This window comes from Aythya marila, assembly GCF_965140915.1.
Source record: "Aythya marila genome assembly, chromosome: 1".
Taxonomy (NCBI): domain Eukaryota; kingdom Metazoa; phylum Chordata; class Aves; order Anseriformes; family Anatidae; genus Aythya; species Aythya marila.
In genome coordinates, this window is record NC_139042.1 from 110,382,606 (window position 1) to 110,410,121 (window position 27,516).

Genomic DNA, 27,516 nt, shown 5'->3' on the forward strand with positions numbered 1-27,516 from the left:
CCCCAAATGCCTTCCTTCTGTTATTATGTAGGCAGAGAAAGCGCATGGGAAACACAGCCAATGAGCGCTGCTGCACGCAGAGCTCCTCTGTTGTGGGCTTATCTCTTCCTGTTATCTCAGCACCTGCATTTCAGAGGCACTGAGACAGAGACCATCTAACAATATCACCCAAAACAAAGGCACATGAAGCGCCATTGCAGTGTTGGGGCTGGTGCTGCTGACAGCCAAGTGGGCAGGCACCAAATGTCACCTCGAGGTGTTTTTCTGCCCTGGTTTCTGTCCTCTCCATCCATTCACACACTCTTTGCCCACACCAATGAGTGTCGTGTGCTGGGGCAGGGTGAGCAGGACTTCTGCACCCCAGCTCCTGTGCGGTTGGGGCTCACTGCCCTGCCCTTGCTGTGAGCCCTGGAGAGTCAGTGTAAGCCATGCACACCTCGACACAGCAATGCCCGCCTTCTCTGAACAGAGCCGTTCCTCTCCTCAATCCTTTCTGAGCCAGGGCTGTTTCCAGCAGCACTGGTAAAGGCTGAAAATAGCAAAGCAGCCTGGAGATGAGCTTCCCAGGGCAGGCAAGGTGAACGGGAGCCATGGTCTGTAGCCACTCGAGGGCCCTACAAGTCCTCTCCGTTCTCTCTTGGCTGGCATGAGGGGCACAGAGGCCAAGTGCAAGGTTTCAGTTTAAAGAGGAAAAACAAACCAGCCAGTGTGGGTGTTTTGTAGGAAGGGAGAGCTAGAACAGAAAGTAACACTTCAGTAGTGCAGGCTCGGGGTAACTTCACAGAGGGTAACAGAAAGGCTACCGGTCCTGATCACTGAGGATGAGGAAGTGGGAGGCAGCAAGGCAGCAACACATGGCCCCTGCCCCAGGTACACACCACAGCTCGGATGAGGTCTCTGCAGGGAAAGAGAAGACCAAATCCCTGCTGGGAAGCCCCAGGGCAGCATGCCCATACTAATCCTGATACGAGGTAGCTCCTGGTGAGCCTGCTCCTCTCTCCACACAGCTCCACTCTGTGCCTTCCCAATTCCAGCAGAAGATCAAGGGGGTCAGCAGCCAAAGCAACCAAAAGGGAGGCATTCGGGATGCTGACGCATTCCTGGCTTTCAGGGCAGACATGTCAGTGTGGCTTCCTTCTTGGCAGAAGATGCTCAGAGCCCAGCTATGGCTGATCAGTGACTGTGGCCCAACACAGCAAGGTGATTTCCCATCCTTGGAGAAAGTGGGAGAGGAGGCCACTTTGTTGGCATAGGGCCTCTTCCTGTGCCTGCATTCAGTGAACCTTTCTTCCCACAGAGTGAGATAGCATCACCCACCAGGGTTATTTCACAGATTTCCCAGTTACTAGAAACTGATCTTACTCACAAGCCTGAAGTCAGACCTCTGGACATCATCACTCGTAATGCAGGACCAGCCCCTCGGTCCCTCTGGGTGAACGTTGGTCACTCTGGGAATCAGAAGGTGATAGCCCTGATGGCCCATGTGCTGCATGGTCAGCACCTGAGCTCTGCTCTGACATATCACCCACAGCACACCCCATGCAGGACTGCAGTTTGAAAGACAAAATCAGCATTTCTTGAGCCTACTGCATGGTTTCAGCACAGCTGAGGCGATGATGCCCTGCCTGTAACAACAGAGAAGGGAGCTGATGGGCAAGACAGTCCCAGCTGGGGCTGATCTTAACTTAATTTTAGAAATTAAGTTAACTGGGTCCATCTCTGCCTGTTCCAGGAGCAAGAGCTCTCTAGACTGATTAATGCCTGGCTGAGGTTACAAGCAGGTCTTGTACGTTTCACCAGAAAGCCCAAGTTTAGGCAGCAAGTGCTGCTGATGTCAAGTGGCCTACGAATAGTACAGAAGACCCAAAAGAAAACCACTGCTTTTCGGATGTCTACTCAGACTGCACAACAGGTGAGAGCTGCTGGAGCACAGTATGATGACTGCCCAACCGCCCTGCTCTGATCATAGCGTTGCACTTTTCCTCCCATTCCTTCAGTGCTAGGTCTTGCTATCCATCACCAACCAAAGCTGCCTCCTGCATGTGTTGCATCTCTTGAATGGAAGGACAAGCCAGCGTCCTTGTAGAGTGCAGCTCAGCATATCAACCCTCTTTTGTCCCATCCTGCATGGCAGGAATGGAGAAAAACACTTCATCTGATGTGACTCACTGATAGATTTGTCTATGAAAGAAGAACCAGGAAAGGTTGCAGCAAGTATCATTAGAGCTGAGCACTTCCTGTTATTTCTTAGGTCTTAATGTTGGCTCATTTTCCAGAACTGAAACATCCTCTACAGCATAAAAAAAAACCACTAAGATTTGAATGCTCCATGACACACACACACAAATTGCTGACTTCTTGTAGGCATCAAGCAGAACTCAGGAATGTATAAATACCCTGTACGTACAAATAATCTGTTGCAGCACATTGAAACAAACATATCACAAAAGCAAGAGTCACTACCAAAGAACAGGTAAGAGAAGCAAATATAAGCATTGCCCTGACGAGACTCCTGTCAGACTTAGTATTCTGCACTCATTTCCCTGCATCTTCCTGAAGGTGCCCACATTTTCATACAACTCCACCCAACATGGCTATATTCAGCTTTTTTAACTCAGCTTGGAGCCCCTTGTCACCTCAGAGAGAAAGCGATGGAGAAGGAGCCAGAGGAGACCCCAGTGGGTTGAAATGTGCACCTCCCCAGTGCACCCATGCCTGCTACTGTGGGCATCTGCTGGCAGCCCTGCCCCCAGGAACAGGAACCAAAGGCAGATTTTGGGTGTGCTCAGCCTTACAATAGCTGAGACACTGAGGTTTCATGGTTCACAGCGTGGTCTCCAGTCTGGCCTCAAGGGTGGGGTTGGACCCAGTTTGCAACCAACAGCAGAAAAGCTTCTTCAGCTGAAGGGGAGAGCAAGGACCCAAAACCAACCCCAGGAGCGGCTGCTGCAGCCAGGAGCAGGGCACAGATTGCAGCAACAGGGATCAAGCAGAGGGCATGTGCTGTCGAGGCACTTCATAGAGGGGTCAGTGGCAGGGCAGGAGAGTGGCTACAGCACTGCCACCATGCTGCAAGTGCAGCCGGCAGGGTTTGCAGAGCTGCCAGCACAGCGGTTCGGCTGGGAGCCAGGCTCTGCACGACTGCCCCTGGGTGATGGAGACACCTGGCACAAGGCAACCAGCTGCAGACCCCCACCAAGTAAATCACAGACTGAGGTCCCTTGACATAAGCAGCTCTCTAAGAGGAAGGCACATGCCAGAAGTTCACCAAGCCCCAGCCATGGGGAAGGAGCATCTCCAAAGTGCTCCTGCAGCTCTGTTAAGCCCATGGCACTGACAGCACTGTTCGGTGGCAGTGGAGTCCCAGGAGGAGCCCATCTTCCCCACCAGGCCCCAGTAGCCCCCCTCTCTCCCAGGAAGGACCAGCACTACCCTAACCAGAGCAGTCCCAGTCTGTCTGCTCACTCTGGAGAGGGCACAAGGAAAGCTCTGGCCACACCAGGCAGGCAGGCACAGTGGCTGTGCTCACCCATGCTGACCTAATCCCACCAGCTGCAGGTACCCACATGATGACCAGTGCCTACTGATGATCTCTGCAACACCTCCTGCATCCAAGTTTCTGTGGTTCAGCGACCAGAACATTTTTCCTGTCTCCTCTGTAGCAAAGTGAGATCCAGATACTGGAATTGCAGCACAGGTATGAACTGAAATACTCACCACACACTCTTCTCTTTATTCATTCACTACAGGGACATAGCTTGTATTACAAAATTAGCCATGAAATGTTTACTGAATGCAACTTTAAATAAGTAGAAACCCTAAAACGAGCTGCAGAAAGCTAAAGCAAGAACAAGTGGCACTTCCAACACTGTGTCCATGACTGGAGTTCGAGCAAAGTGACTGAGCTCTGGATGAGGCAAATACCTCCTTCTCTTTGACAAGTTTCTTCTCTGCCCTTATGCCAGAATATAAAAATAGTCACATTTCTGAGGAGAAACAAAGGATGGCTGTTTTCACTCCCATGATGCGCGCAGAATAACCAACCCTGATAGACGTACGACATGTTCTACCTATTGCAACAGAATGCTGGCCAGATGGTTCATGCTCTGTGGCTCTGGTAGCTCTCCCTTTCTCCACCTATGCTGCAGGTTACACCAAATGGGCTCATTTATCCATTCAGACATAGCTCTGAGGTATGTCCTCTCCCTGCTCCTTAGCTGTCCAACAGAGGCAGTTATGAACATTTCCAAGGACCAGAGGAGTAAGCAGCATTTGTCCATCACGTGGAGTGATGTAGGAGCAGTTATTGCAGTCTGGATACACACCTCTCCCTTTGGGAGATCTCTCAACAATTCTCTGCAAGCACCTGGTTATGCACGTAGGGAGTATAGTTTCATTTTATTTGCCAGCAAGAAGTCACAGAAAACAGCTGAAGCAGTCCTTGTGGAAGCCATGCAGTATGTTCCCCTGGCCCTCAGCAGATGAGGGTACCTTGCAGGTTGTTGTCTAATCCATCCTCTGAAACCCCAAGTGTTGGCGATACTCTCCCAGAAATTTGTCTCCATGTTTGTTTGTCTGTTGGAAAAAAAAATCCAACCTATATCTTTCTGCAATTTAAGCATGTAATTTCTTGTTCTAAATATGGTAGAGAAAGTAAAGGGTTTACTCCTTCCCTACTTTTCCCACATACATGCTTCAGGCTTCAGTGTTTTCTTCTTTGCTTTGGACAACACAATTCTTTCAACATCAGACAAGCGACTGATTATGTACAACTTATTTTTCTGTCCAGGAGATCATGCATTCGATGCTGAAACCAGAGGGCTGTCCCAATGCATGGCAGGAGAACAGAAAGCTACGAGACAGAACCATGTGAGATCCATAAGCCAGTGTTGTCTCCCTAGGGCTCTAGCTTCTTCTTGAGATAATCCATCCAAAAAGCAAGACTACAACAAGGTGCAGTAAAAACAAGTGAGCCACAGAAAGACACTGGTGTCAAGTCTCAGTTGAATTAACATGGCTCCAGGGATTAGGCCCCTTCAATGTCCTCCACCGTGACTCTCCATCTCCAGCTATTTGGTGTTCTCTCTAATTTTATGCAACAAAAGCTAGTGCTTCATAGCTGAGCATTAAACAAGCCTGGGTGCGAGGGTTCCCTGACAACTGCCAACTTCCTTCTTCTGGCGAGTCGTGGAGCAGAGAGAGCTCCATCCCTCCGAGGCCAGATGCTCAAGGTTTCTCTCTCAGTTGGTTTGGAGTCCGCGGCTGGGTACGCGGCCTGGGCCACGGAGGCACGGCTTGCTGCTGCCCCTGGGGCTGTGGCAGAGGCCTCTGCTGCACGCGCACCTGCCGGGGGGTAGGGTTGGCCGGCGGACGAGGGAGCTCCCGCACCGCCATCTCAGTCTCCACCTTGCGAATCTGCATCGTCCTCTCCTCATCTGCAACGACAGGAGACCCCAGCAGTCAGGCACCTACTCAGGTCTAAGCAGAAGGCAATGCTGTTATTTAAGTCAGCGAGGGAGAGGAAAAAGCTCAGGGAAGAAAAAGCCAGATATTGGTCTTACCTGGAAGGCCGCTGTCACTCTCAGATTGTCCTGCTGCTTCAGTGGAACAAACAAAATCACCGTCACCCATGCACCCCAGGCAAAGCTGAAAGCTTTTCAGTTGCCCAGCTGAGGTCAAGGTGCCTGGGGACATTTGAGGTAGCTCTGCCCCCTCTGTGCTGGTCATCCACCAAGGGACACCCACAGCCTGAGCTACTCTGTCATCTTTTGAAGACAGACCACTGAATGGAAATTGAGATGCACTTACAGTACGCAACATAAAAGCACTCTGCCCTGCCACTGTCTGTGTGGGATTGCCATGAAGATTTCCAGGCACTTGGTAATTGCCAGAATTAATTTCCCAACATGTAGAAGAATTAAATACATGCCAGCTGATCATTAACTTGTCATTTCTGAAATGTCAGTCATCTTAGCTTAGGGACTGAGGGATTTACCTCTTGGGGCACTGAAATGTCTTTAAACACACACCAAACTGTTTCAAAGAGGCTGGTCACCTTCTTATTTTAGTTCTCATTCTCCCAGACATCTTTTTTTTTTTTTTTTTTTTTTTTAAATCCAGACCCAAGAACTTAGGAGATGCTGTCACCGCACAGTTGAGGGAGTAATTTATCCCACTCAAACAAGAACAGCCATAATGTAAAATAACACTCTGATGGCTACGCTCACACTGGCATCGTGCTCACAGCCTATGCCAAGCCTTCTGAGATGATATCCTGTGGTTGCACTGCTGTGAGCTCTCCCAGAGAACAGGGAAAGCACCTGCCTGTCTTTTGTGACCAGGTGAAGTGAGAGGGCCATGGTGAGTTACAGCACTAATGTCATACCCTCGGCCATGGGAAAGGCCATTCTCAGACCTGCTGTCAGCCTGACCACAAGCACCTTCGAGGTATCAGCTGGAGTTTCTTGCAAATGTTGCCCTCTTCACCTTGACAAAGACTGCTGTGGTGTACAAAGGAGTCTTTTCTACCATTTTGTAGCCTGAGCACTGACTCATGCAGAGACTAGCTGCTATTGAAGACCACACAGGAAGCCTGACACAGTATGTGGGTGCAGGACTTGAAAACAAGCCTGCAACACCAAGGGGCTCCCCTGGCTGCTGGGTGACCTCCTCATAACTTCAGCTTCCTCTTCTGGGTGGGCCAGCCAACTCTTCCTGAGTGGCAGCTCAGTGTCCTCTGCCCACACAAAATAGGGACAGCACACGAGCTGTAATTCAAAGAAACCTCTCCATCAACACTGAGTCCATGCTGAGAGACAACTCCATCAGCATATTTCTTGTGGCCTTAAAGAAGCTTGAATTTTGGACAGATGAAGTCTCTGCCCACTCTGAAAGCATGGTGTCTTTAATAAAGTGCCCCATGTTGGGCCTCCAGTGTTGATAGGCCTCCAACAACATTGCTTTGTAGAGAGAACCGGCACCAGAAGATGCCTGAGGAAACTCATGGAAAAGCTGAGCTCTTCTTGCCCCTTTCCACTATGTACAGTGTTTCTAAATGTGACTAATGATTTCAAAGATCCTAATTTTACACTATATAAATTTACTGGAAAAAAAATCTGCTGACGGAGTATCTAATTGTATGTTTAGCCCCATGGATGTTCATGACAGGTGGTCTGGGCTGAGATTTAGGGGAGCCATTCTTCTCCCACAGATAAACAGAAGTGTTTGAGATCAAAAGGTCTTTTGTTCCAAGCACATCCTGGGAAACCAAGACTGACAATAGCAGCTGATCTGCTGAGATTCACTGCATGTGAAAATTGGGCTCTTGCTCAAGCTATGGCAAACAGCACGCTCCTGCCCACAGGGGTGCAATCAGTAGGAAGCCTGAAGATTTTAGGTGCCTGGAGAGTAACATAAAGCCTTTAAACACTTACCATCATCTTCAAGCCTTTCTGTTTTTTTCTTCCTGATGCAGAAAATAAGCAAAATCACAAAAGAGACAAACAAAATTGCGCCTCCTGCTATGCTTATGATAAGATAGAAGTCCAGCTGGCCTAGTTAAAAAAAGAAAGAGGTTGTTAGAGAAAAAGAAATAACTTGCATAATGCCTACCTAGAATTCTGTATTTTTCTCCCATTGACTATAAAGGCAGCCCCAGTGGAAGAACCCACCCTCTACCCTTTCTCTGTACAGAGCAGAAAGTTACTGGTCCTCATTGTGAAGGACACAGTGTTGGAGAATGCTCTGGAAACTTTCTTTGCAGCAAATTGAAACCAGAGCACTCATGTGTCAGCTCCTCTTATTTAAATTAATACAAATAGTCTGCTCCTTCAAGGGACCCTTTTAAGGACAACAAGCATCCAGGCAGTGCTCAGCATCCAACAGAAATAAACTTTTTCTATGTACTTCCTACCGAGCTGGAAACACTGAGATCAGCTTGCTGCATAGCATTTTGGTACTTCTGCTTCAAGTTTTGGCTCTATGCAAATTAAAAGATAGTGAAGATGGGAAAAAAAAAATAACCAAATATCCTACAGCCTCAAAACAAGGGTTTGGTTTGATTGGTGGACAAAGATTTATGTGAGCCTTCCTTACTTTGGCCAAATAAGGTTTGTTGGAATTTTGCCTTCCTTTGCTACCTCCTGTTTGGACTGCTCTCCTGGCATTTGGTGTTTGTGCTTGAGCACAGGCACTACAGAGCTGAAGTACCCAAAAGAAGTGCACCTTCCTTTGCTCCCTGGGAGACAAAACTCCGAAAGAGGAGGCACTACTGGTACCACCCATAACGTACACCAGACATGCACACAGAGGGCATGAGTCACAAGGCTGAAGTCAAGACATTTATCTACAGTATGAAGACCTGCACCAGTCTGGACTGTAATGGAGAGAAACAAGCACGCTCAGTGACTTAGTTCATCTCACCTGCTTCAGCTGCCAATGTTGCACTGAGATGTGTTTTGCCTTTCCAAGGTCTGTTTATCCCAGTTGACTATAAGGCTGAGCCCAAGCAGACTGACAAAAAGCTATGCTTATATAAAGTTAGATGAACTCAATCCCATCTGAAGTATGCCTTGTCCACTGAAGGTCAATATTCAAGGTGATAGACCTCAAATTCAGGACAAGATATTCAAGAATGGCAGCAGGGTTGGAATAAGATTTGACTGAAATTTTAGGGATTTTTAAATCTACTATGGAGCTATTCATGTACTGCCACCACACTGAAAGGTCTGAGAACGTTTTAGTTTGTGTAGGAAGGGTAGAAATAAATGGTTATGTTACTTTATCAGTGTTGCACAAATGAGTACCTTCAAGACCAGCATAGCAAACATTTTCTTTCTCCATTAATTATTTGACAGAAAAACAAACTGTCTCACCCTGTGCAAAAGGAGCACTTCTTCTCAAGGATTACCCACTAGATGGAAGCATCTGGCTGATGGATAATGCCTACACCAGCACTGCAGGCAGGCCTGTGCTAGCTTGGCTCATTCCCTGGGCTGCCCAGGCCCACCCTGTTCCTCTGCTATTTCTCCTTCACTCAGCCACGGTACACCTTGGTGTCACTTTAGTGAGGCCTGTACCTCAAGGATTTGCTCCTTCTCTTCTCACACTGTGGGCTGAACTTTGGACTTTTCTGAAATTTGCTGTGGCAGAAATAGCAGGACATTGGAAACACTACACCAGCTACCATGAGTCCCCATGCTCCACTAGCTGCAGCAGAGCCAGTGAGTGCTTCAAGTTCAGTGCTGCCAGTTGGGAGGGATGAGTCCAAGATCATCAAATTCAAGGACTTTTCCCCGGTGCTGCACTGGATATCTCAGCTTAGAACTGAGCACCATGTATGTGGTGTTACACTGGTATGATCTGTCCCTTGTTTTCACCTTAACTCTCAAAACACTTTTACTGAGGCAGGGAGGGAAGGGTATAACTACTTTTGCCTATCTAATCATTTTCAGCATGATTCTGCCCATTTAAAATACATTTCCCACAGTTCTCTTGCTGTGACGGTGTTTGAGGAAGGTGAAACTTCAAATGAGTAAGGAAATCCATGGTATATGTGAGCCATGCTTATCTGAGTCATGTGGCCCCAAAGCTCAGCTAACTTCTCCAAAACCTCCTTCCTGATTTTTTGGCCAAGCAGGGAGCCCAATGAGCTTATTTTTCCCCTTGTGAGAGCACCCAAGCACACCCACAGATAGCAGACAACCACCACCTTTGTAGGCATGGAGAGGAGAAAAAGAACTTGCAACAAATTTTCCCACCATGAAGGTGTAAATCAAGAGCAAATCCCCTGAAGTCAACGCCATGGCTTCATATACATATGGAGAAGATCCCATGCCACATTTCCCAAAACAAGCTGTTAATTTATGTTGTAGTAGCTTGGGTAGTTTTATACTATCTTACTGAAATCACCTCTTTCACGGTAATCATTTGGGAAGTACCACTTGTTTTAAAGGAATAAAGAAGTATTAAAATGAGAGGAGTGATTTCTGCCTGTTGCAGACAGATAAAAACCCAGCATGCAATGCATGCAATAAAAACCCAGCAGTGGCTCTAGACTCATGATATTGGGTACAGGGAACCATTGATATTTCTGGTACCTGGAACAATCCTGCAGATATGTGCAACTACATCAAGCCCTCTAGGTCAAACCAACAGATTGTAGTAAAAATGGATTTTCTACCTGAGCACTTGACTTGTTTCTCGGTTGTTTTTTCGCTGACTTCATTCTTGACAGTACATCTGAACATCCCAGAATGGGTTGTAGTAAATTCCACCCTTGTTGAATTACTTTTTTTAATTTTATCATAAACCACTTCTACTGTAAATGTTTGGTTCTTAGTCGCCTGCTTCACTTCACATTTCACAGCTGTGGTTTTATTAATGCATTCAGCGTAGATGATTGGCTGAGGGACGGGCTCTGAAAAACAAGAGAGGGGACAGGCAGGTCTGACAAGGTTTCTCCTTTTGAAAATCTCCATTATTAAGCAGGACAATAAATTAGCCACCAACAAGCAGTGAGGGAGTAACACCAGCTAATGAGACCAGAGAAGAATAAAGAGCAAATTAGACCTCTACTGCAGAAGCAACACAGCAATGATAACCAAAATGCAGTATATTAGTCTACATGTGTTCTAACACACTTCTGATCTTTTTTTGTCTCCTTCTATTCCCTTCTCACTACTCTATAAAGTGTCTCTTCCTTAAACAAGGCATGATTATTTCAGCAAGAGCACCTACACTCTACACTCTACCTTCTCCTGTACCCGTTTTCACTGCAGCATTACCCACAATTTAAAACCTGAGTTTTATCCCCAGTTCCTCTTCAGAATAGTTCACATCGTAAGGGCACTTTAACTCCAGGTAGTTAACCATATACTGTGCAACCTGAAGGGATGCTAAAGCTTACTCGAGTGATTTGGGGGTGGAAGGGAGGAGCCATGGTTGTGGAGCTCTGCCAAGATCTGGAAGCCATCTGAGAGCGTTTCAGCAAAGCAGAGCACCAATGTGGCTGGATGACTTCCAGGCCCAGCCTGGCTCACGGCCAGCTCAGCGAGTGTAGGGAAAGAAGGAAAAGGAGGTGAATGGGGGGGACTGGAATCAGCCCTCTGCAGCTCCTGCTTCAGTGTTTTGGTGCAAATTAAGTGAGCTCTGATCTGCCTGTACCCATCAGGAGAGATTTCCTCTAAGGCAGAACAAACAGCTGCTTACGGTGCTTTATGTATCACCAAAGGCACTCAGCTTGCATGACAGCCACAGCATGAAAACCCATCAGAACAGAAATCACAAAACAAAACAGACCACTCTTAGCTCTCAACAAGGCAATATGACAGAGAGAACCAATATCTGTCTCTCCTTGTCCTGCAAGCAACGAGTTATGTTTCAGTTCCAGATTCTCTGTCACTGGTGACACTGATTGAAGCAGAAAAGCCTTTCAGGACTTTTGCTCAACCAGGGACAACTGGCAGGGGCATCAGATGGAAAAAGTTCAATTTCTACCTTTTAAACGAGGCAAACAACTACACACCAGGCTCATCTATAGCTGTAGGCAGTGTAAGCTATGGAGAGCATAAATTTTAAAGCCATTAAGAGCTGCTCATAGCAAATGATGTCTAGTTTCACACTGAGAAGGAAAGGCAGCGTCCTTTTCCTCATTAAGCTCCTCTTCTGCAAGCTGTAAGTTATCTTTCAGCAGAATGTCCCAGTGTGAAACACCAGAGTCCAGGTTCTGGTGATGGAGTTGGGTGATGATGTCATCACCTAAACATATTTTTTTTCTGTTATAGAACAGTTATTTTCCAACACTAATATCAAGGTATAAACTGGATGACAATTGACTCACCCAACAGTTACTAGAGGATTTTACTTCCAAAACTATGTACCAGAGGCAAGGCAAGCTTTCTGCTGCACAGTAGGTGACTTGATGCAGCACACAGCTAACTTGCAACTTATTGCCTTAACCCAAAATTAAACTCAGGTAACCCCAATGACAGCTCAGTGCCTTAAAGCATGAGTAAGTAGATTCAGGCCTCAACAACTTCCTGAATCTGCAGACAGTTTGCAATTATGGTTTTCGAAGTAGTGAGACACCCTCACTTCTCAGCAGTCTTTTTGTTAGTCACGGGGCCTTCAAACTACACAAAAAGGCTGCCATTCCAGCTGTCTTTGCTGCTGCTGCCTCGTGAAGGCATAATTTCAGTAGTGCCAGCTGATGCCCACACACTCGAGGTTGGCAAAGGTCAGCATGCTGGCTGAGGAAGAACAGAGCAAAAACAATCCACTTGCTAGGAAACAAAACAAAACAAAACAACAACAACAAAAAAATAATCTTGCCTTATGGCTTAGCAGTCTGAAGAGGTGATAGCAGCCACTGAAGAGCAGAATACCAATCCCCATCTTTCCTATTCATCTCAGAAACCTCGGGCTGCTACCACTATCATCTCTCAGCACAAGATACAGCACGGAACTGGAGGCTGCCCTCATGCTTTGAACCCATGCAGATGAACTCCCTAGGTGTGGGCTTAAGGGTGCTTTTATTTGTTGCATTATGCTGTCTGAGGATGGGGATGCAGGAGTTGTCTCCCCTTGCAGATTCAAATCCTTGCCTATTGCGGTGCATCTCATGTTATGTGACCGCTGGAGTTTCTTGTGTTTGAGGGAAAAAAAAGAAAAAAGACAAAAAAAAAAGAGAAATAAAATAGAAAAAAAATAGAAATAAAAAAAAAAAAAAAGAAAGAAAAAAAAGAAAAGAAAAAGAAAAAAGAAGAGTATGGTCTCCTATTGCCTATCTACAGGCTTTTAGTGCTGCCTGCGCACATGGAGAGATCAGGTGGCTGACAAAGAGAGGAGCCAGAAAGCAACAGGGGACCAGAGGGAATCAACAGGAGTAATAGAAAGGAGCAAAGACGGACATCTCACAGGAGCCCTCCCGAAACAGAAATGGGGCAATGAGCAGGAAAGGTTGTATGAGGGTGCGGGAACACCAGGTCTTTTTCATCTGTGGCTGGGAATGCTATGGGGAAAGTAAAAACTCACCCTGAACAATGAGTTTTGTTTTTTCTTCTGCCTTCAGTTTTCCATCTTCGTGGTAAACAAGCACTGTGTACATGCCGCTGTCCTCTTTCACCACATTCTGTATTTGTAGAGTCCCATCGGAGAGTACGTTACACCTGCAGCCTTTACTGTCTGTGTAATACTTAATTTTCTTATTTTTTATCTGAAGTAACCTCTGATCATTTCTTGACCATGTTGCCTCATGCACAGTCTCAGTAGTCATGATGTTGAGAAAAGCTGACCCATTCACTACCACGTAAATCGTTCTGGTATCGGCACCTTTGAAGGGAAGCACAACCAGCCCATCAGCAAGTCTTGAACAGCCACTGCTGTCCTGTTCACCAGCCACAACGGTGACCCAAAAGGTTTTCATTTCTACTCTGAGTTCCCTAAGCCTCTCTGTTACTTACATTTTCTTCTCCTGCTCCAAAATTCTTCTTGATCGTTCATTAGCTAAATTTCAGCACCCAGCTTAAACCTGAGACATGAGGCAGTAAAGGGTACAGTTCTCAAAAGCAGGCTATCTAATCTTGGGCTGATTTATTCAGAGTGATTTCAGATGCTGAGCTTCATGGCTGCCCATGGACTTAACCCTACCTGAAGATAAGGTCACTTTGGTTTAGCATTCGGCACAGGCTGACATTTAGAGCGCTTGTCACTGCAATCATTACTGCAGACAGCAAGAACGCAAACTGGAACATGGGATCACTTCAGCAGCAACAGTGACAGCAATAATAATAACAACAGTGGTCTAAAAGACGTGCCTGTGTCGATCAGTGAGTGCAAGACACCGAACTGGAGGAAGACACAGGGCTGTTGGTTCCTGGTGCCCCCTCCCTGCCACTCTGCAGCGCATCCACCTGGTGTGTGTAGCACACCATCATGGTGCAGACAAGTAAGGGGGGAGAAAAACAGCTAACCTCAGCCTGCAAAATTATCAGGCCCTGGAGATACTGGGAGACAAGCAAAGGAAAAAAAAAATCTCTTGACAGGTGCCCTTTGATCACAGATGCCCTCTGCAAAACAGGTGAGAGGAGGCTACATCACAAAGGTGCAGCCAGGACTGGGTAGCACTTTTCATGAAGACAATATTCAGAAAAAGCAAGGACTGTTGAATGTTAAGCACGTTACTGCCACTGGAGATCAAATACTCTTCCCGCTGTGCCTGGGTCTCATGTCCTCTACGCTCAAGGGTGCTCCACAGCCTCCTTAAGGCACAGCTCTGGTGAACAGGGGCTTCTGAGCACACATTTTGTCAGGAGGTCACTTCAATGCAGGCACTGCCTCCATCCCAAGTGTGGGTGGAAAATTTTTAGGAGATAAAAAAAACACCAGAAGTGCTTACAAGAGTCGGATGGAGTATGCTAATGAATAACAACGTTAATTCAGAACTGCAACTTATTTCATTTGTCTTCTTCTATATTCTGTATTCATTCCTTTTCAATTTATAGGATAAAGCAGAGGCAGGATGGGATTTCTTTTCACATGACCAGGCAGAGCCGATTCTGCTCTAATTTTATAGATTTCAAGCACTTTTTCCCACAGGCAGAAAAACTGCATTTACGCATTTATTACACTCCTTCGCTGTAGCATATAATTTTTTATTCCTTGTATCTAGTACAATGATAAACTCTATGACAGAGGAGAAATTGAAATCTGGTTTCTGTGTCACAAAGCTAACAGTGTTGGAGATAACCAAAGAATTAAAATATTGTGCCTCTGCAACAAGGAAATTAATACTGAAGTGTTTCCTACATTTCACCCCCAGTCTAAGGAGAGGCTCTTAGTTCACTATTGCATTTTTTTTTGAGGTATTTGATGTCTCTAATGAAATATTCTGAAATCAAGCTATCACACAGACTTGGAAACAGCTTGTTTCCACTTTGATGACACTACAGGTTATAATCAAATGTCTGAATTTCAATACTCATTTCTGCTCAGTCATGAACAGGTATTTAGAGTTAGTAATAGGATTTCTGTACATAACAGATACTAGCATTTATTTCTTTCTCTCCAGAAGTAAAGAAAAAAAATCTACGTTTTCAGGGAAAATTCAGTGGAATCTCTGAGAACTGACCACCTAGCCATATCTCTACAGAAATCACATCAACACTCAGACTTGCTGATGAAAAGTGGAGGCTTCCACATGTGTGATATTAAAATTTGTTCAGCTAAGGAAATATCAATTCTGCTAATGCTTTTTGTTTAGCTAAGGAAACATCAATTCTGCTATTGCCAACTGTAATGTTCTTCAACGGGCAGAAATATCAGAACTGGCAGCAGAGAGCTCATTTGCAGTTGCAAGAAAGAGTTACAAATAAAAGCTCAAAATAGTAGCTTTAGAGAAGTAAGGAAGTCTTCTATTTTACAGCTTCGTGTATATTTGAAACCAGTTTTCCATTCAAGGGAAATATACTTTATTTCTGCTTGAGAAGATTCTTTTATACATCATGTACCAAAAATAAATTCCTTATTTACCTATTCATTTTGTTCTGAAGGGAAAAAAAATTAAACAATCTGCAGTGAAATGAACAGAAAAAAAAATAAAATAAAAAAATCCGTGCCTGGTTGTGTTGTCTTCACCTCTTAAAACCTTCTCTAACCTACACGTTAACACCTTAAGTTTTTAGATTAATGTTTTAAAAAATGAGAGCAGTATTATACAAAATATAAGTACATATTTGCTTACTGTTTCCACATAACAGGCTCCTTCAGCCTCACTGCTGACAAGGGGATCTATCACTTTTTCTGTTAATATTTATGGAAGAATATAATTTGCACTTTCAAAAAGATTTGTTCTTCTTTGATAAGAAAAGGTAATTACATGTGATAATGGTTCTGCACAACACACTGTGAACTAGATCTCTAATGTAGTACAAGCTACCTTGAGGGCAAAGAGAAAACTGCATGCTGACATTTCTCATTATACGTGTGTCAAATTAAAGCTCATTAACTTAAAACCAGAACTGTTTACAGCTTATTAATATAATTGAAATAGGAAACTCAGGTCCTACCCTCCTCACCGTGGCTGAAAATTAAATCAAGTAATAATAGCAATAATCCAAATGTGCCCAAACACCTCACCCACTAAGAAAGTGGAACTAGTTTCTTATCAGTAACATCCCACCAAGTTGTAAATAGTTTAAAATGCAACTTTAACAACACCAGCCTGAGAAAGCAAAAACTTAATGAAGGCTTACCTTTTACATTGGGAAACCAAAGCAGCAAGCACTTGACTAGGAAAATCCTCCTGAAGTTCATTTTCAGGGTCCAAAAAGCCAGTGCTGCCTTGTCTAATGACAGCTCCTGGCAGGTGGAAGGATGGTCTGCTATAAGCAAGCGGTCGTGGGCTGTGCCTGCACAGCCCTCGTGCCCTCCTCCCCCTCTCACTCTAGCACTTCTCGTTTCTCACACAGGCACAGAAAGCACGGACAGAAATACCCTCTGACAGGCTGCTTTGTATCAGGACGGGGAAATCTGCAGTGACAAGGAAAATGTACACCAATGTGCATGCCCTCAAGGTCTGCCTACCCAGCTGGAGGGCCAGCCGGTGCCCTTGTCCTCTTCCATATTCATGTGAAGAGTTCAGTTCCAGCATCCACACCACGTGCCACCTTCCCTTCCAGGACAGATGTATCTTTTTGGGGGGAGAGAGTGATGGGGACCCTTCCACTCCCCTGCGACCCATCAGCAGAGAGGGGACAGCAAGTCCAGGTCCCCTTGTGGGGAGCAGGAACTGACAGCTCTTGGGCGACATGTAGAAAGGAGATGTACTTCCCTGGGAAAGCATCAGATCAGCTTCACATCAGCATCTGATCGACAAGGGGCTGGCCAGTGCGACACATGGGTGTCCTGCCAGCATAGCCATCCATCTGAGCAAGCTGCAGAAGAGGGATGAGCTTGGAAGGGGATGAGCACACTGCCTTGGTCTAGCCAGAAATTAGCCCCAGAGCTGGTTGGTGTTGGAAAGAACGTGAGGAAAGAAGATGGGAGGAGGGATTGGAGTTAGGTCCAAAAAATATGAGAAGCTAATAAAATCTTTATTCCTGTTTCCAACATGAAACAGATGGGGTGCAGAGGATTTTGAATTATCATTCTCAGCAATCCTTTTGCAACAGCAGCCACTGAAATCTATCAGCTTTTTTATCGCAGATGTAAGCCAAGAAAGAAGACAAAAGAAAAGCTGCGGCACAAGAGATGTACAACGTTAGATAAATCTTTCTCATTTATTCATGTCATTCTGCTTTCCTGAAGTTATAGGAAGATCTTCTAAAACCCCTCCCCTTCTTCAGCTTGATCATCTTTCTCATCTTTAGCAAGCACCTCTGTTTGCACAAAAGGAAAAAAGTTACCTGAGGAAAAATGCACTAAGGCCACAGACAAGGCCACACATTACTGATTTCCACATCATGGAAAACCTAGCTTTTCTTTGTTTTTTTTTTTTGTTGTTTCCTTATAAAGAACACACAACAGAGGCACATGCAAATGGAGAGAAAAAGCAACAGCAGCAAGATGACATTTTTGTGTCTGACTTCTATGTTCAGTGGAAGAAAAACAGGCTGAGGCATGGAAAATGCCCTGGTATCTTCCCAGCAAGCAATCCGTGTTGGCAGTGCCAGCCCTGCGGGGCTGCAGGGACCTCTCTTCCCAGCCACAGGAAGCTTTTGTCATTGGGCCCATCAAGCAGGGCAAAAGGAGGCCCTGCCATGTTGAAACCAATGTCCACATTCTGCTCAACGTTGTCTGTTTTTTTTTTCCTCAAAGCAGCATCCCTTGACGTCAACTTCTGCTTCCAGCAGGCCCCAGCTTTTTGTCAGCACGTTCATACCACAAACACACTGGGGCAGGGACTGTCCCTTTGCTCTGGGCACAGAGAGAGGCAGCACGGTGCTGTCCTGCTCGCTGGATAACACCTGCTGTGAAGCTGTGACAAGAACTAAGACTGGCATGACTAAAATGCAAGCGGAAAGATGTCAGTGTGTAAAAGTGAGAGAGAAGAGAGGTAAAGCTCCAACAGCAGAATGATATCCTGTACTCCTAATGATGGCCACTACTTCCAGATAATCAAGTTTCTGTCACACCCAGTGCCCACACCCTTGTAAAGTTACAGCCCAAATGACTCAGTGTGGTGGCCCCTATGTCCCAACAGCCTGGTTACAGCCATCAAACTTTTCCCCTGTAGAGCAACAGGCAGAAAGCAGCAAGAAACCACTCCTCGAAGGTCTGTTCAGAAAATGAGCTTGCTGTGCCCAATGAAGAGAAACTCAAGAGAGGTGGCTGTGACTTGATAGTCTTTGTCCCCTGTACACTGTGCATCACAGAAGTGACACCAGGCCTGAGCATTTGTGAGTAGGTCGGGGTGTGTGCACAAAACCAACTTGCTCAGAGATTTTGTACAAGAAAATCTCCTTCCCCTTCCATAAGGCCTCAGGACAGGTTCAGCCACGCGGTCTTCCTACACTATAGGACTACGTATCAAAGCTCCTACGTAAAAGCTCTGGGCACCATGTCACAGCCGGGCAAGCAAAGGGGCCCACCACCCACATGCCAGGATCTCACAGGGAACCCATGCTAGGTGGTCGTGGCTCACCCCACTGAGCAGCCCCTTTTTTAGCCAGCATCGAACACCTCCTGTACCAGCTGCTGCTCACAGCTGCGTGCTGCCACAGCCCAAACACCACCCCAAGATGTGATGAACCTACTAGGCATGGAGATAACCATGGCCCCACAGTCTTCCGCTTACTGCGGAAACCCTCTCTCCTACTCGATACACAGGAAGTAACATTGCCAGGCTAAACACAAGCCGGATAGAAAAACAGGGCACAGACACAAAAGGAGATGTCTCCCAGTACCAAAGTGCTGGACCTGTCTTCAGCTAGGCCTCTCATCCAGCTCATGGCTAAGGATTCTTGGCCTCTGGTTAGCCCGTTGCATTGCTAGAAATCTCCATCTTCTGACACCTGGTAAACCAGAGGACCAAATGCAACCATGACAATGGGGTGTTTCTTTGCAGCCACTGCTGTCTCTGTGGTATTGTTTCCACTGCAAAACCCACAAAGCACTATAGTCATGTGGGTTTGTCTTTGTTGCTTGCTCTCATTTTTACTCTTTCGTTCTTTGTAATACTCTAATCAGTTTCCTCACAGGGAACGAAGGTAAGTATCATACTTACATTTCCATGGAAAGGTGACAGACACCCACACATCTGAAGGGAGCATCTCAAGAGACAAACAAAACAAAACAAAACAAACAAACAAACAAAAACAACAATTACACTAGATCTACTAGAAACGAAAGAGTACAAATACACTTAGCATGTTATTCCCAGGAAAGATAGCATGCAATAAACTAATGCGTGCTTGTAGCCCATCTGCTAATTTGCACCACCTTGTCTGACAACAAGGTTAGGTTGTATTAAATGGTGTTTAGGTGGGACTCATTACTCTTCCCTCAAAGTTAGAGTCAGGCAGACACCCTGATCTCACCACCACTTGAGATCCTCACCATGAAAGATGACAAGTACTGAAATTCACACCTATAAATTTCTCACAAAGACAGGCCTTTAGTCAGATGCAGTTTGTGAGGCGAGCAATGAATGTGATATTGAGTGAAACACCAGGTGGGTAAAATCATGTGGAGGATGTAGAAGGGAAGCTTTGGATAAGGCTAAACTTTATACCTGAGAGCTTTCCTGTGTTGGGAGATAAAGCATACCAGCCTGTAAGACTAAGAGCTGGGCTCCACCTGTGCTGCCCTAGGTGGTAATTAAGGGTTTCAGGATGGCACAGTCCCTTCTCCTTTAGCATAACTTTGCAGGACAGGGAGAATTGTGGGCACTGGTTGGAGTGGGAAAGAAGCAATGCCAGCCTTGGCAGAGTGAGTTGCCTGTGCACTGTGAAACACTGAGGATCTACTGGCTTCCACATGCAGCTTCTCCCACTTGGCCAGTGAAGGCCACATATCCCCTTCTCTTCACTTCTGACATAAACACACCCAAGAAAGAAAGACGTCCAGCTTGAACAAAGTGGTGGAAACAAGAAGGTCATGAAATCAAAACAAAGACAGCGGAGACACTGACTCAGTAGCTTGGAGCCCAAGGCTTTGACTCCATTACATGCAAACTGAAAGCACTGCTTTGTCTGTGCACAGCAGAAGTATTCCAAAAATGGCAACGCACCCTGCCAGTGCTGAAACAGCTGTCTGAAGAAACTTCTTTTTATCCTTCTCTGAAAAAACGTAGATGGGCACTTTCCAAGAGAGACTCACACAGAATAGTCCTTGACTGTTTTTTGTTTGTTTGTTTGTTTGTTTTGAGGAAAATGGCTCCCTTGCTATTTCCATAACACCATATCATCGGTCCTAGGTCCTCTCTCTCTCAGACTCATTTTCTTCCTTTCTACTTGTAAAAACGTGTCAACAGCCAAGCCTCCCAAATACACCTCATATAAGCCTGGTCTAAAGGAGAGTAACTGCCCCAGAAAGAGCACTCTGAAAACCTGCAGCTCACAGCATTGACTTAGGCCCAAGAGGATCTGCATCCCATTGAGCAATTATTCTTGCAGACAGTGCATGTCACTCTTGCTTGTCTGACACTGATTTCCATCATCTGTAACGAAAGAGATTTAAGATCTAACTTTTGGTGTCTTATTCTAGCAATTTCAGTGACCTCACTACTACTGCAAAACACGCTGTGGTTCAAGCAAAAATTTGTTGGCATGATGCTGTCAATCTGTCTTACATGAGAAGCCAGAGGGATGAACAGAACTGTCTCTTCCTGTCTTAGCAGTAATAAATACACAAAGGCCTGTATTAACTACAATATACTTCTTCATCACCAGAGAGATAATGGACTATGCGAGGAAGATATTAGGACAGCTGAGGCCAAGCACTCATTTGTCCAGTTGCAGGAATGTGTCCATTGTCTGGCTCAGATGATCTTGCTTCATGACATGTACAGAGATAACATTTCTCTGCTGACAGGTTATGAGTTTGATGTGACAATGATGCTACAGTTGCCAGCAGGTCTTGTATCATATAGGTATGGTAATAAATGTCAAGGGGGACAGAAAAAAAGCTGCTCTTAGACATGTATCCAGGAAAGACAACTTGTCATCATCATGTAAGTGAGTAATGTTTCTGACATGATCTGACATTCTCCAGAAACCATTAGCTTAACAAATGAATTACTGATCTTTTGCAAAATGTTTTATTTTATTATAGTATTTCAACTTCAGAGAGTGAGGAGCAGTATGAAATAGGTAGCTGGGAGGATGAGAACTGAACCAGGAGACTGAGTACTAAAATCTGGGTATTACATTTTAGCACTAAAATTGCTTATTCCTGGGAAAGGCCCAGAATGGCCTTTACATAGGTCCCCCACACTAAGGAAGGTCTTAACTTCAAATGCAAGCCATCAACACAAGCTTCTTCATAAGCTGTAGGGATTTGTCCTACCAGTGAATATGTGGGATGCACGTATGCAGGCATAAAATGTTCCTTCTAGGAGACCTTGAATAAGCATCTCTGAAGTGGCACTGTAGACCCCCCAAATTGATGTCAAACGTGACTAATTTATTTCTTAAATGATGGAGCTATGATGGCATACGAAAGCCCATTATGGAGCCCTGCACCTACACACAAGGAGACCTGGTCATTGCCACCAGCAAAGTAAGAACTAAACCTCTCAGAAAAATTTCTGAGTGACTTGTCAGCACAGACTTGCTACTGGACATGGAAGTAAGGGGAGGAAAAAATAAAGGTCCTGACACTGATACTTGCCTTACACTAATGCTCTTTGCGCCATGTGCATCAGGGGCCATAGGGCTTGGTGCAGCATAGGGCTTGGTGCAGCCCTTTTGCTCCTCATTGTGGATCCTGACTTTGCAGCCCAGTTTCCCCTGCTTCCTCCCTGGTCCCACAAGCTTTCTGTGCCCTGTGAACCTGGTTTTGACCTTGCTGGTGTCCATCCACTTGGATGCACAGCCATTTCTGCTCACTGACCCATTCAGTCTTGCCAGCTGGCAAGCTGTGAGGACAGAGTGAAGTAGAAAACAGGAGCTGAGACCCTTGCCACCATAACACCCTTGGCTAGCTGGTGCACCAAGACACCCTACTCTCCTGGAAGCCTTATGCAAGCACCTCTGGCACACCAGGGCCAGTCCCTACTTTGATCAGACACGGCAGCACCCCTACTTTCACCACACTGAGTCTGGACAACAGCAGTAAGCCCAGGGTGGGCAGCTCCTCCAGGTGCAGGGACAATAGGGCAGCAGGTCAGGTCACCCTATCTCGACTCTGCTGCCAGCACATCACACTTGCATGGGAAACACCAGGTGATTGCAGCATGAAGTTACTTGCGCAGTAGCACAGCCTTCTTCACAACAGCACAGATGTGAAAAGTACAGGCAACAAAGCTGCCCATGCTTCTGAGAGTTTACAGCCTATGGCTCCTGTTGTCAGCCTCTAATGGCTAAGGTGCTGTGTCACTCCATTTCTGAGAATTTCTGGTTGTTTAAGATCTTAGTGAGGCAGGCAGAGGAAGTTCTGGGTAACACACGAGTGTTGGGGAACTGTAGGTAAGCTGTGGCTTTTCACAGTGTTTCTATCGAGGCAATACATCAGGGCCAGCTCCCTCTGTCACACTCTTGTGAGTCAGAAGGAAACCAGCACCTAGCATGTTAGCATGGTTAACGAGAGAAGTCCTGTCCACCTGACAGCCTTGGTAAGCACTGTTCTAAACATCCTGGGCAGACAGACATTCTGCAGTAGCCAGACCACCAGACCACAGCTGCATCCTGGACAGACCACCCCACCACATGCAGCACCCCATGGGGTCTCCCCCATCTTGGCAACACCAACACAAAGGTGTCGGGTGCCACTCTATCAGCAAGGCCTTTTTTTTTTTTTTTTTTTTACATGGGACTAAACAGCCATTCCACATTCCAGCATCACAGATGGACAAGTGGAGGCAGGGGATGACGACATGACATGCTAAGATCCACCAGCAAGTCTAAAGAAGAGCAATTCAAAACAGATGCTCTCACTACCTTTCCACAGCCAAGGTCTAAGTGGTCAAGTTCAGGATGGTGTCACCATTAATTTCATCCACTCCTCCTTGTTTTCATTATAGAAGGGCAGGTTTTTTGTTGACTATGGTCCTTGCTTGTCCCCTACACGCTCAACTTTCAGCTACTTGGTAAACATCTGCTGAACCTTAAAGGCTTCTTTGAAGAGCTGCAAGTTTACAGCACAACCTCAACGGAAAGTTGCTATGGATGTTTTGTGCCCACATAAGTAAGATGCACTGGGTTGGAACTACAGTTGCAGTGGTTATTTATAGTATCATGGAAGTTCCTTGAAGCTCTGCAGCATCCGTAATTCAGCACAAATACTGACAGATACTTTCCTCTCTCACTAAGACTGTTTAACCATTCTTTCCTTTCCTCTCCTTCCCTCTCCTCTCCTCTATCAGATTCATGGCAGCACTGAATCCTACTGTTTTTCTCTCCAGCAAAGAAGAGACCCTCCATCTACAGCTCGCTCTCCAGGGAAACCTATCAATAGTTGTTTGAATCTGCCCAATAACACAGCTTTAAACTTTCAACAAAAGTTATGCAAACAAAACTCCTTATCAGAAACTAAATCATCTGAAGAAAAAGAACCCCAAACCCTCAATGGCTGGGCAGGAACAGAAGTTGCACAATTTACTTCATGGCCTCATAGCACAGCAAGAGAAATCTTGACCCAGGCTGTGCACAGAACATAAAGGGAAACAACAAGTGCTTGCCTGTATTCAACGTACATAAAACTGGCCAGGGCTCTAGGTTTCCACCATTGCTTCTCCCATTTCCATTGGCAAAACCCATCTCAGAAAGTGAGATGAAGAGAAAAATCCAGAAAGGGTTGGCTAGGTTTAGAGAATATGGAATTAAAAATATATAAAGAAAAAAAAAGGTGTTTTGTTGTTGTTGTTGTTGTTGTTGTTGTTGTTTTGTTTGTTTGTTTGTTTTTGTTTTTGCTACTCTGGGGTAGATTTGTTTGCTCCCTCCTTCTCAGGCTTATCAAAGCTAGCACTACACATTCCTTGCAAATGGCTAATGAGAAGAGCACAGAGGAGAAGGTGGGCCCAGGGCCCCATCCTGTGTATTGCCAAAGAGGCTCAGGGGAACTGTGATCTACCACTAGGATAAAAGTGCATTCATCAGGGGAATAAGACTCTTGTCAAACATCAGAGAGAGTAGGTGTGAGGAGGTAGCAGCAGTGACTACTGTTTTCTGAAGGAAGACATTTTATATTCCCTAGGGAGTTTGCAGGACAATGTTGGATGTAGGACTTTGCTAGAGATCCCAGCATCCTCCTCCCCCTTGAGAGAAGAAGCAGTATATATGACTGCTGCTACTCACCATCACATCTGTACGCTCAGTCGTTAAGGCAGCGCCCTTTCTTCCTCTGGGATCCTCCATATCTGACAGTTCACTCTCCGTGGCATCCTCCTCCTCTCTCAGTCCTGCCACAATTCATCCTTTGATGACAGAGGCACCAGCAGCACACACCATCCCACCCAGCAGGTAGCTCCTGCTCCAGGCTTGGTATGTCACCTAGGAAAAGCCACCTTAGCTCACAGTGGGTTCAGACTGTGTGCCACACAGAATCTCATACCTGTTGTCCCACATCCCGTAACTACAGGTTTGTCTGTTATTTCAGAGGAGAAATACCTGAGGATCACTGCGCTCTGATGAAAAGCTTTCACAAGAGTACAATACAAACTCTTAATGTTCATTACTTCAAGCCATAGATTTGTTACAATTCTTTTTAAATAGGCCAAAATATCAGTACATCATCTTTTCCTTTCTTTTTTTTTTTTTGTTTTGTTTTGTTTTGTTTCTTTGAGGTTGTCTTACTACACGACTCAAAGTGTATGTGTGTACATACACACACATAGAAACATTTCTTAAAATGTTTTACTCATTAGTTTTGGGAAATTGCATTTTACCCTCAAAGAAGAACTTGTGTAAGCCAAAGCTGAGACAGCAATGTTGGAAAAATAGTATAGACACTGAACTGTATTTCGTTATTCCATTTGCGTACAATACAGGAGCAGATAATTCTCTTTAACATACAGTATTTGCAATTCCTAAAGATTTGCTGAAAATGGCTTCCAAGTAATTCATGACATATAATACATCTGTTTCTATACTGCTAGACAGCACTAAAACTATGAGTAGCTGTGATCAATTTGCTGATTAAAAAAAAAGAAATCTTTACAGAATTCAAGTTTGAAGTTTTGCTTTCTCAACTCATTTTCAGTATTAACTATAAAAATCACACTTTAGAAATACAGCTCTGATTAGTGTTTTTAATAACAGAAACTGACTGTTATATGGAATGTACTAACTAGAAAAAGAAACCAAAATAAGCTGACATAGGTCACCCATATTTGCTACATCTGCAGATAGGTTCTTTTACTATTTCCGTTTGGCACAAAAGCATGATGAGCACTCTACAGACAAGCCCTAGTGCCACAGAACCAGCCACTACCCTGACAAGCCCATAAACCCAGTGGGCATAGGCCAAGTGTTCCCATTTCCCGGGGCAGAAACTCATCCCATCCTCACAACACCCACCCAACCCCCAAAGACCATGCAGCAGGTGAAGTGAAAACCCACACATCACTCCACCTACTGCCCACAGAAATCCGTGTTCAGCTCCTTTTGGGATGTTGGGCATCCCTAGTACAGACCAGCAGCTTCCAACCCAGCTCCACAGAGCTGAGACAAGCAAACAGCCCTTCTCCGAGCAAAGCTTAAAGGTGATGGGAGGCACAGACTGAAGGAGACGGCAGTGTTAAGTCAGTCCTGGAGCAGGGTGGCTTGACTTGTTTAGAGCCCACCTCTTGTCTGGGGTTGGAAATATTCCCATGAAGATGCCCACAGTGCTGTCAGCGAACACAAGCAGAACCGCAGAACCGCTCTGGATGCTTCACGTGCTACTTTAACGTCATTGTTAAACACTTCCTGAGGGGTTTAGCTATGTTTGAATCATTTTAGGAGGACATATATTCCCCTACCCACCACTCTCATGTTCTTTTTCACTAAACATCTTTTGCCCTCCAGGCAGTCTGCTGTGGTATGGCCAGGCAACAGTTTCTTTTGTCCCTACCACCACTAGATGGCTGATGATAGCGTGACTTAGCCACATTGCTTGCATTGCTTGGTCAAGATAGCTAGGCATGTATTGGGTTTACAAGGCAAAGTTGTGGTAGCAGAGGTGCTGCAGTGGTGGCCTCCGTGAGCAGAGCCCAGCAGCTGCCCCACATCAGATCAGAGTCAGCTCCAGCCAGCTCCAAAAGGGACCCACTGCTGGCCAGAGCTGAGCCAGGGAGCAACGCTAGTTCAGCTTATTGGAGAGCAGACTGAAGGAAGGTGAAGAAGAAAAAAAAAAAAAAGGAAAAAAAAAAGACACTGCTGTGTGACAGCAGCTAGGACAGAAGAGCATTAAATGAGACAGAATCATCCCTGCAGCCCCCAAGGTCAGTGAAGCAGGAGGTGCCCCAGGCAGGGAGCAGCAGTTCCCCTGCAGCCTGTGGAGAGACCCCTGGTGGAGCAGGCTGTCCCCCTGCAGCCCATGGGTCCCACATGGAGCAGATCTCCACGCTGCAGACCGTGGAGGAGCCCGCGGTGGAGCAGGTGGATGTGGCCTGGGGGAGGCTGCGGCCCATGGAGAGCTCCCACAGGAGCAGGCCCTGGGCCAGAGCTGCAGCCATGGAGGATGCATGGGAGAATTTTGCTCCCAACAGATGGACCCCCGTGGTACGGGGCTGTGTAGGAGCAGTTCTTGAAGAGCTGCTGCCTGTGGGCAGACCCCTCAAGTTCAGTTCGGAACAGACGGCATCCCGTGGGAGGGAAAACGAAGGAGCAGCAGAGATGAAGTGTTAGGTATTGACCTTAGCCCCCAGTCCCTGTTCCCCTGTGCTGCTCATGGGGAGGATGTAGAACAATGTGGATGGGGAGAAGGTGTTTTGAGTTTGCTTTTAGTTCTCACTGCTGTAATCTGCTATCAGTAAGAAATTATTTCTATCCCCCTATGCTGAGTCTGTCTTGCCAACAATTATAAATGGTGAGCAGCTTTCCCTGTCATTATCTCAACCTTTGAGTCCTTTCCATCATATTTTCTCACCCTCTTCCCTTGAGAAGAAGGGAGAGAGCAGTTGTAGTTGAGTTCAGCTGCCCAGCAGGGTGAAACCACCACAACCTAAGTCTCTCAGTGCCATAGTTGGCTAAGAGTTGACCTTCATCCCCACAGTCTGGAGTCATGCAAGCAACATTTGAACAAGGTCAGCCAGAAATGTACCATGCTTCCTAGTGGTCCTACATACTACATCCTAGCCCAAACTATCCTCTAACTCCTTGTTTCCAAGTTAAACTACCCTCAATGTAATTACCACAACACCTGCCACCATCTGCTTGC

General features: G+C 45.8%; 1 protein-coding gene across 2 annotated transcripts; it reads right to left on the reverse strand.

Moving 5' to 3' along the window:
* Positions 1–3,718: 3,718 nt before the first annotated feature.
* CD2 (CD2 molecule) lies at positions 3,719–16,400 on the reverse strand. Of its 2 annotated transcripts, XM_082751566.1 has the most exons (6): positions 16,251–16,400; positions 13,033–13,329; positions 10,181–10,417; positions 7,434–7,553; positions 5,562–5,597; positions 3,719–5,435 (listed from the first exon to the last, which is right to left on the reverse strand). In XM_082751566.1, the coding sequence occupies exons 1-6, from the start codon at positions 16,309–16,311 to the stop codon at positions 5,227–5,229; spliced, it is 960 nt and encodes a 319-aa protein (XP_082607692.1). In that variant the 5' UTR covers positions 16,312–16,400; the 3' UTR covers positions 3,719–5,226. The 2 variants fall into 2 exon arrangements, with proteins under 2 accessions (XP_082607692.1, XP_082607693.1); XM_082751567.1 differs by lacking the exon at positions 5,562–5,597.
* Between the last annotated feature and the right edge of the window lie 11,116 nt (positions 16,401–27,516).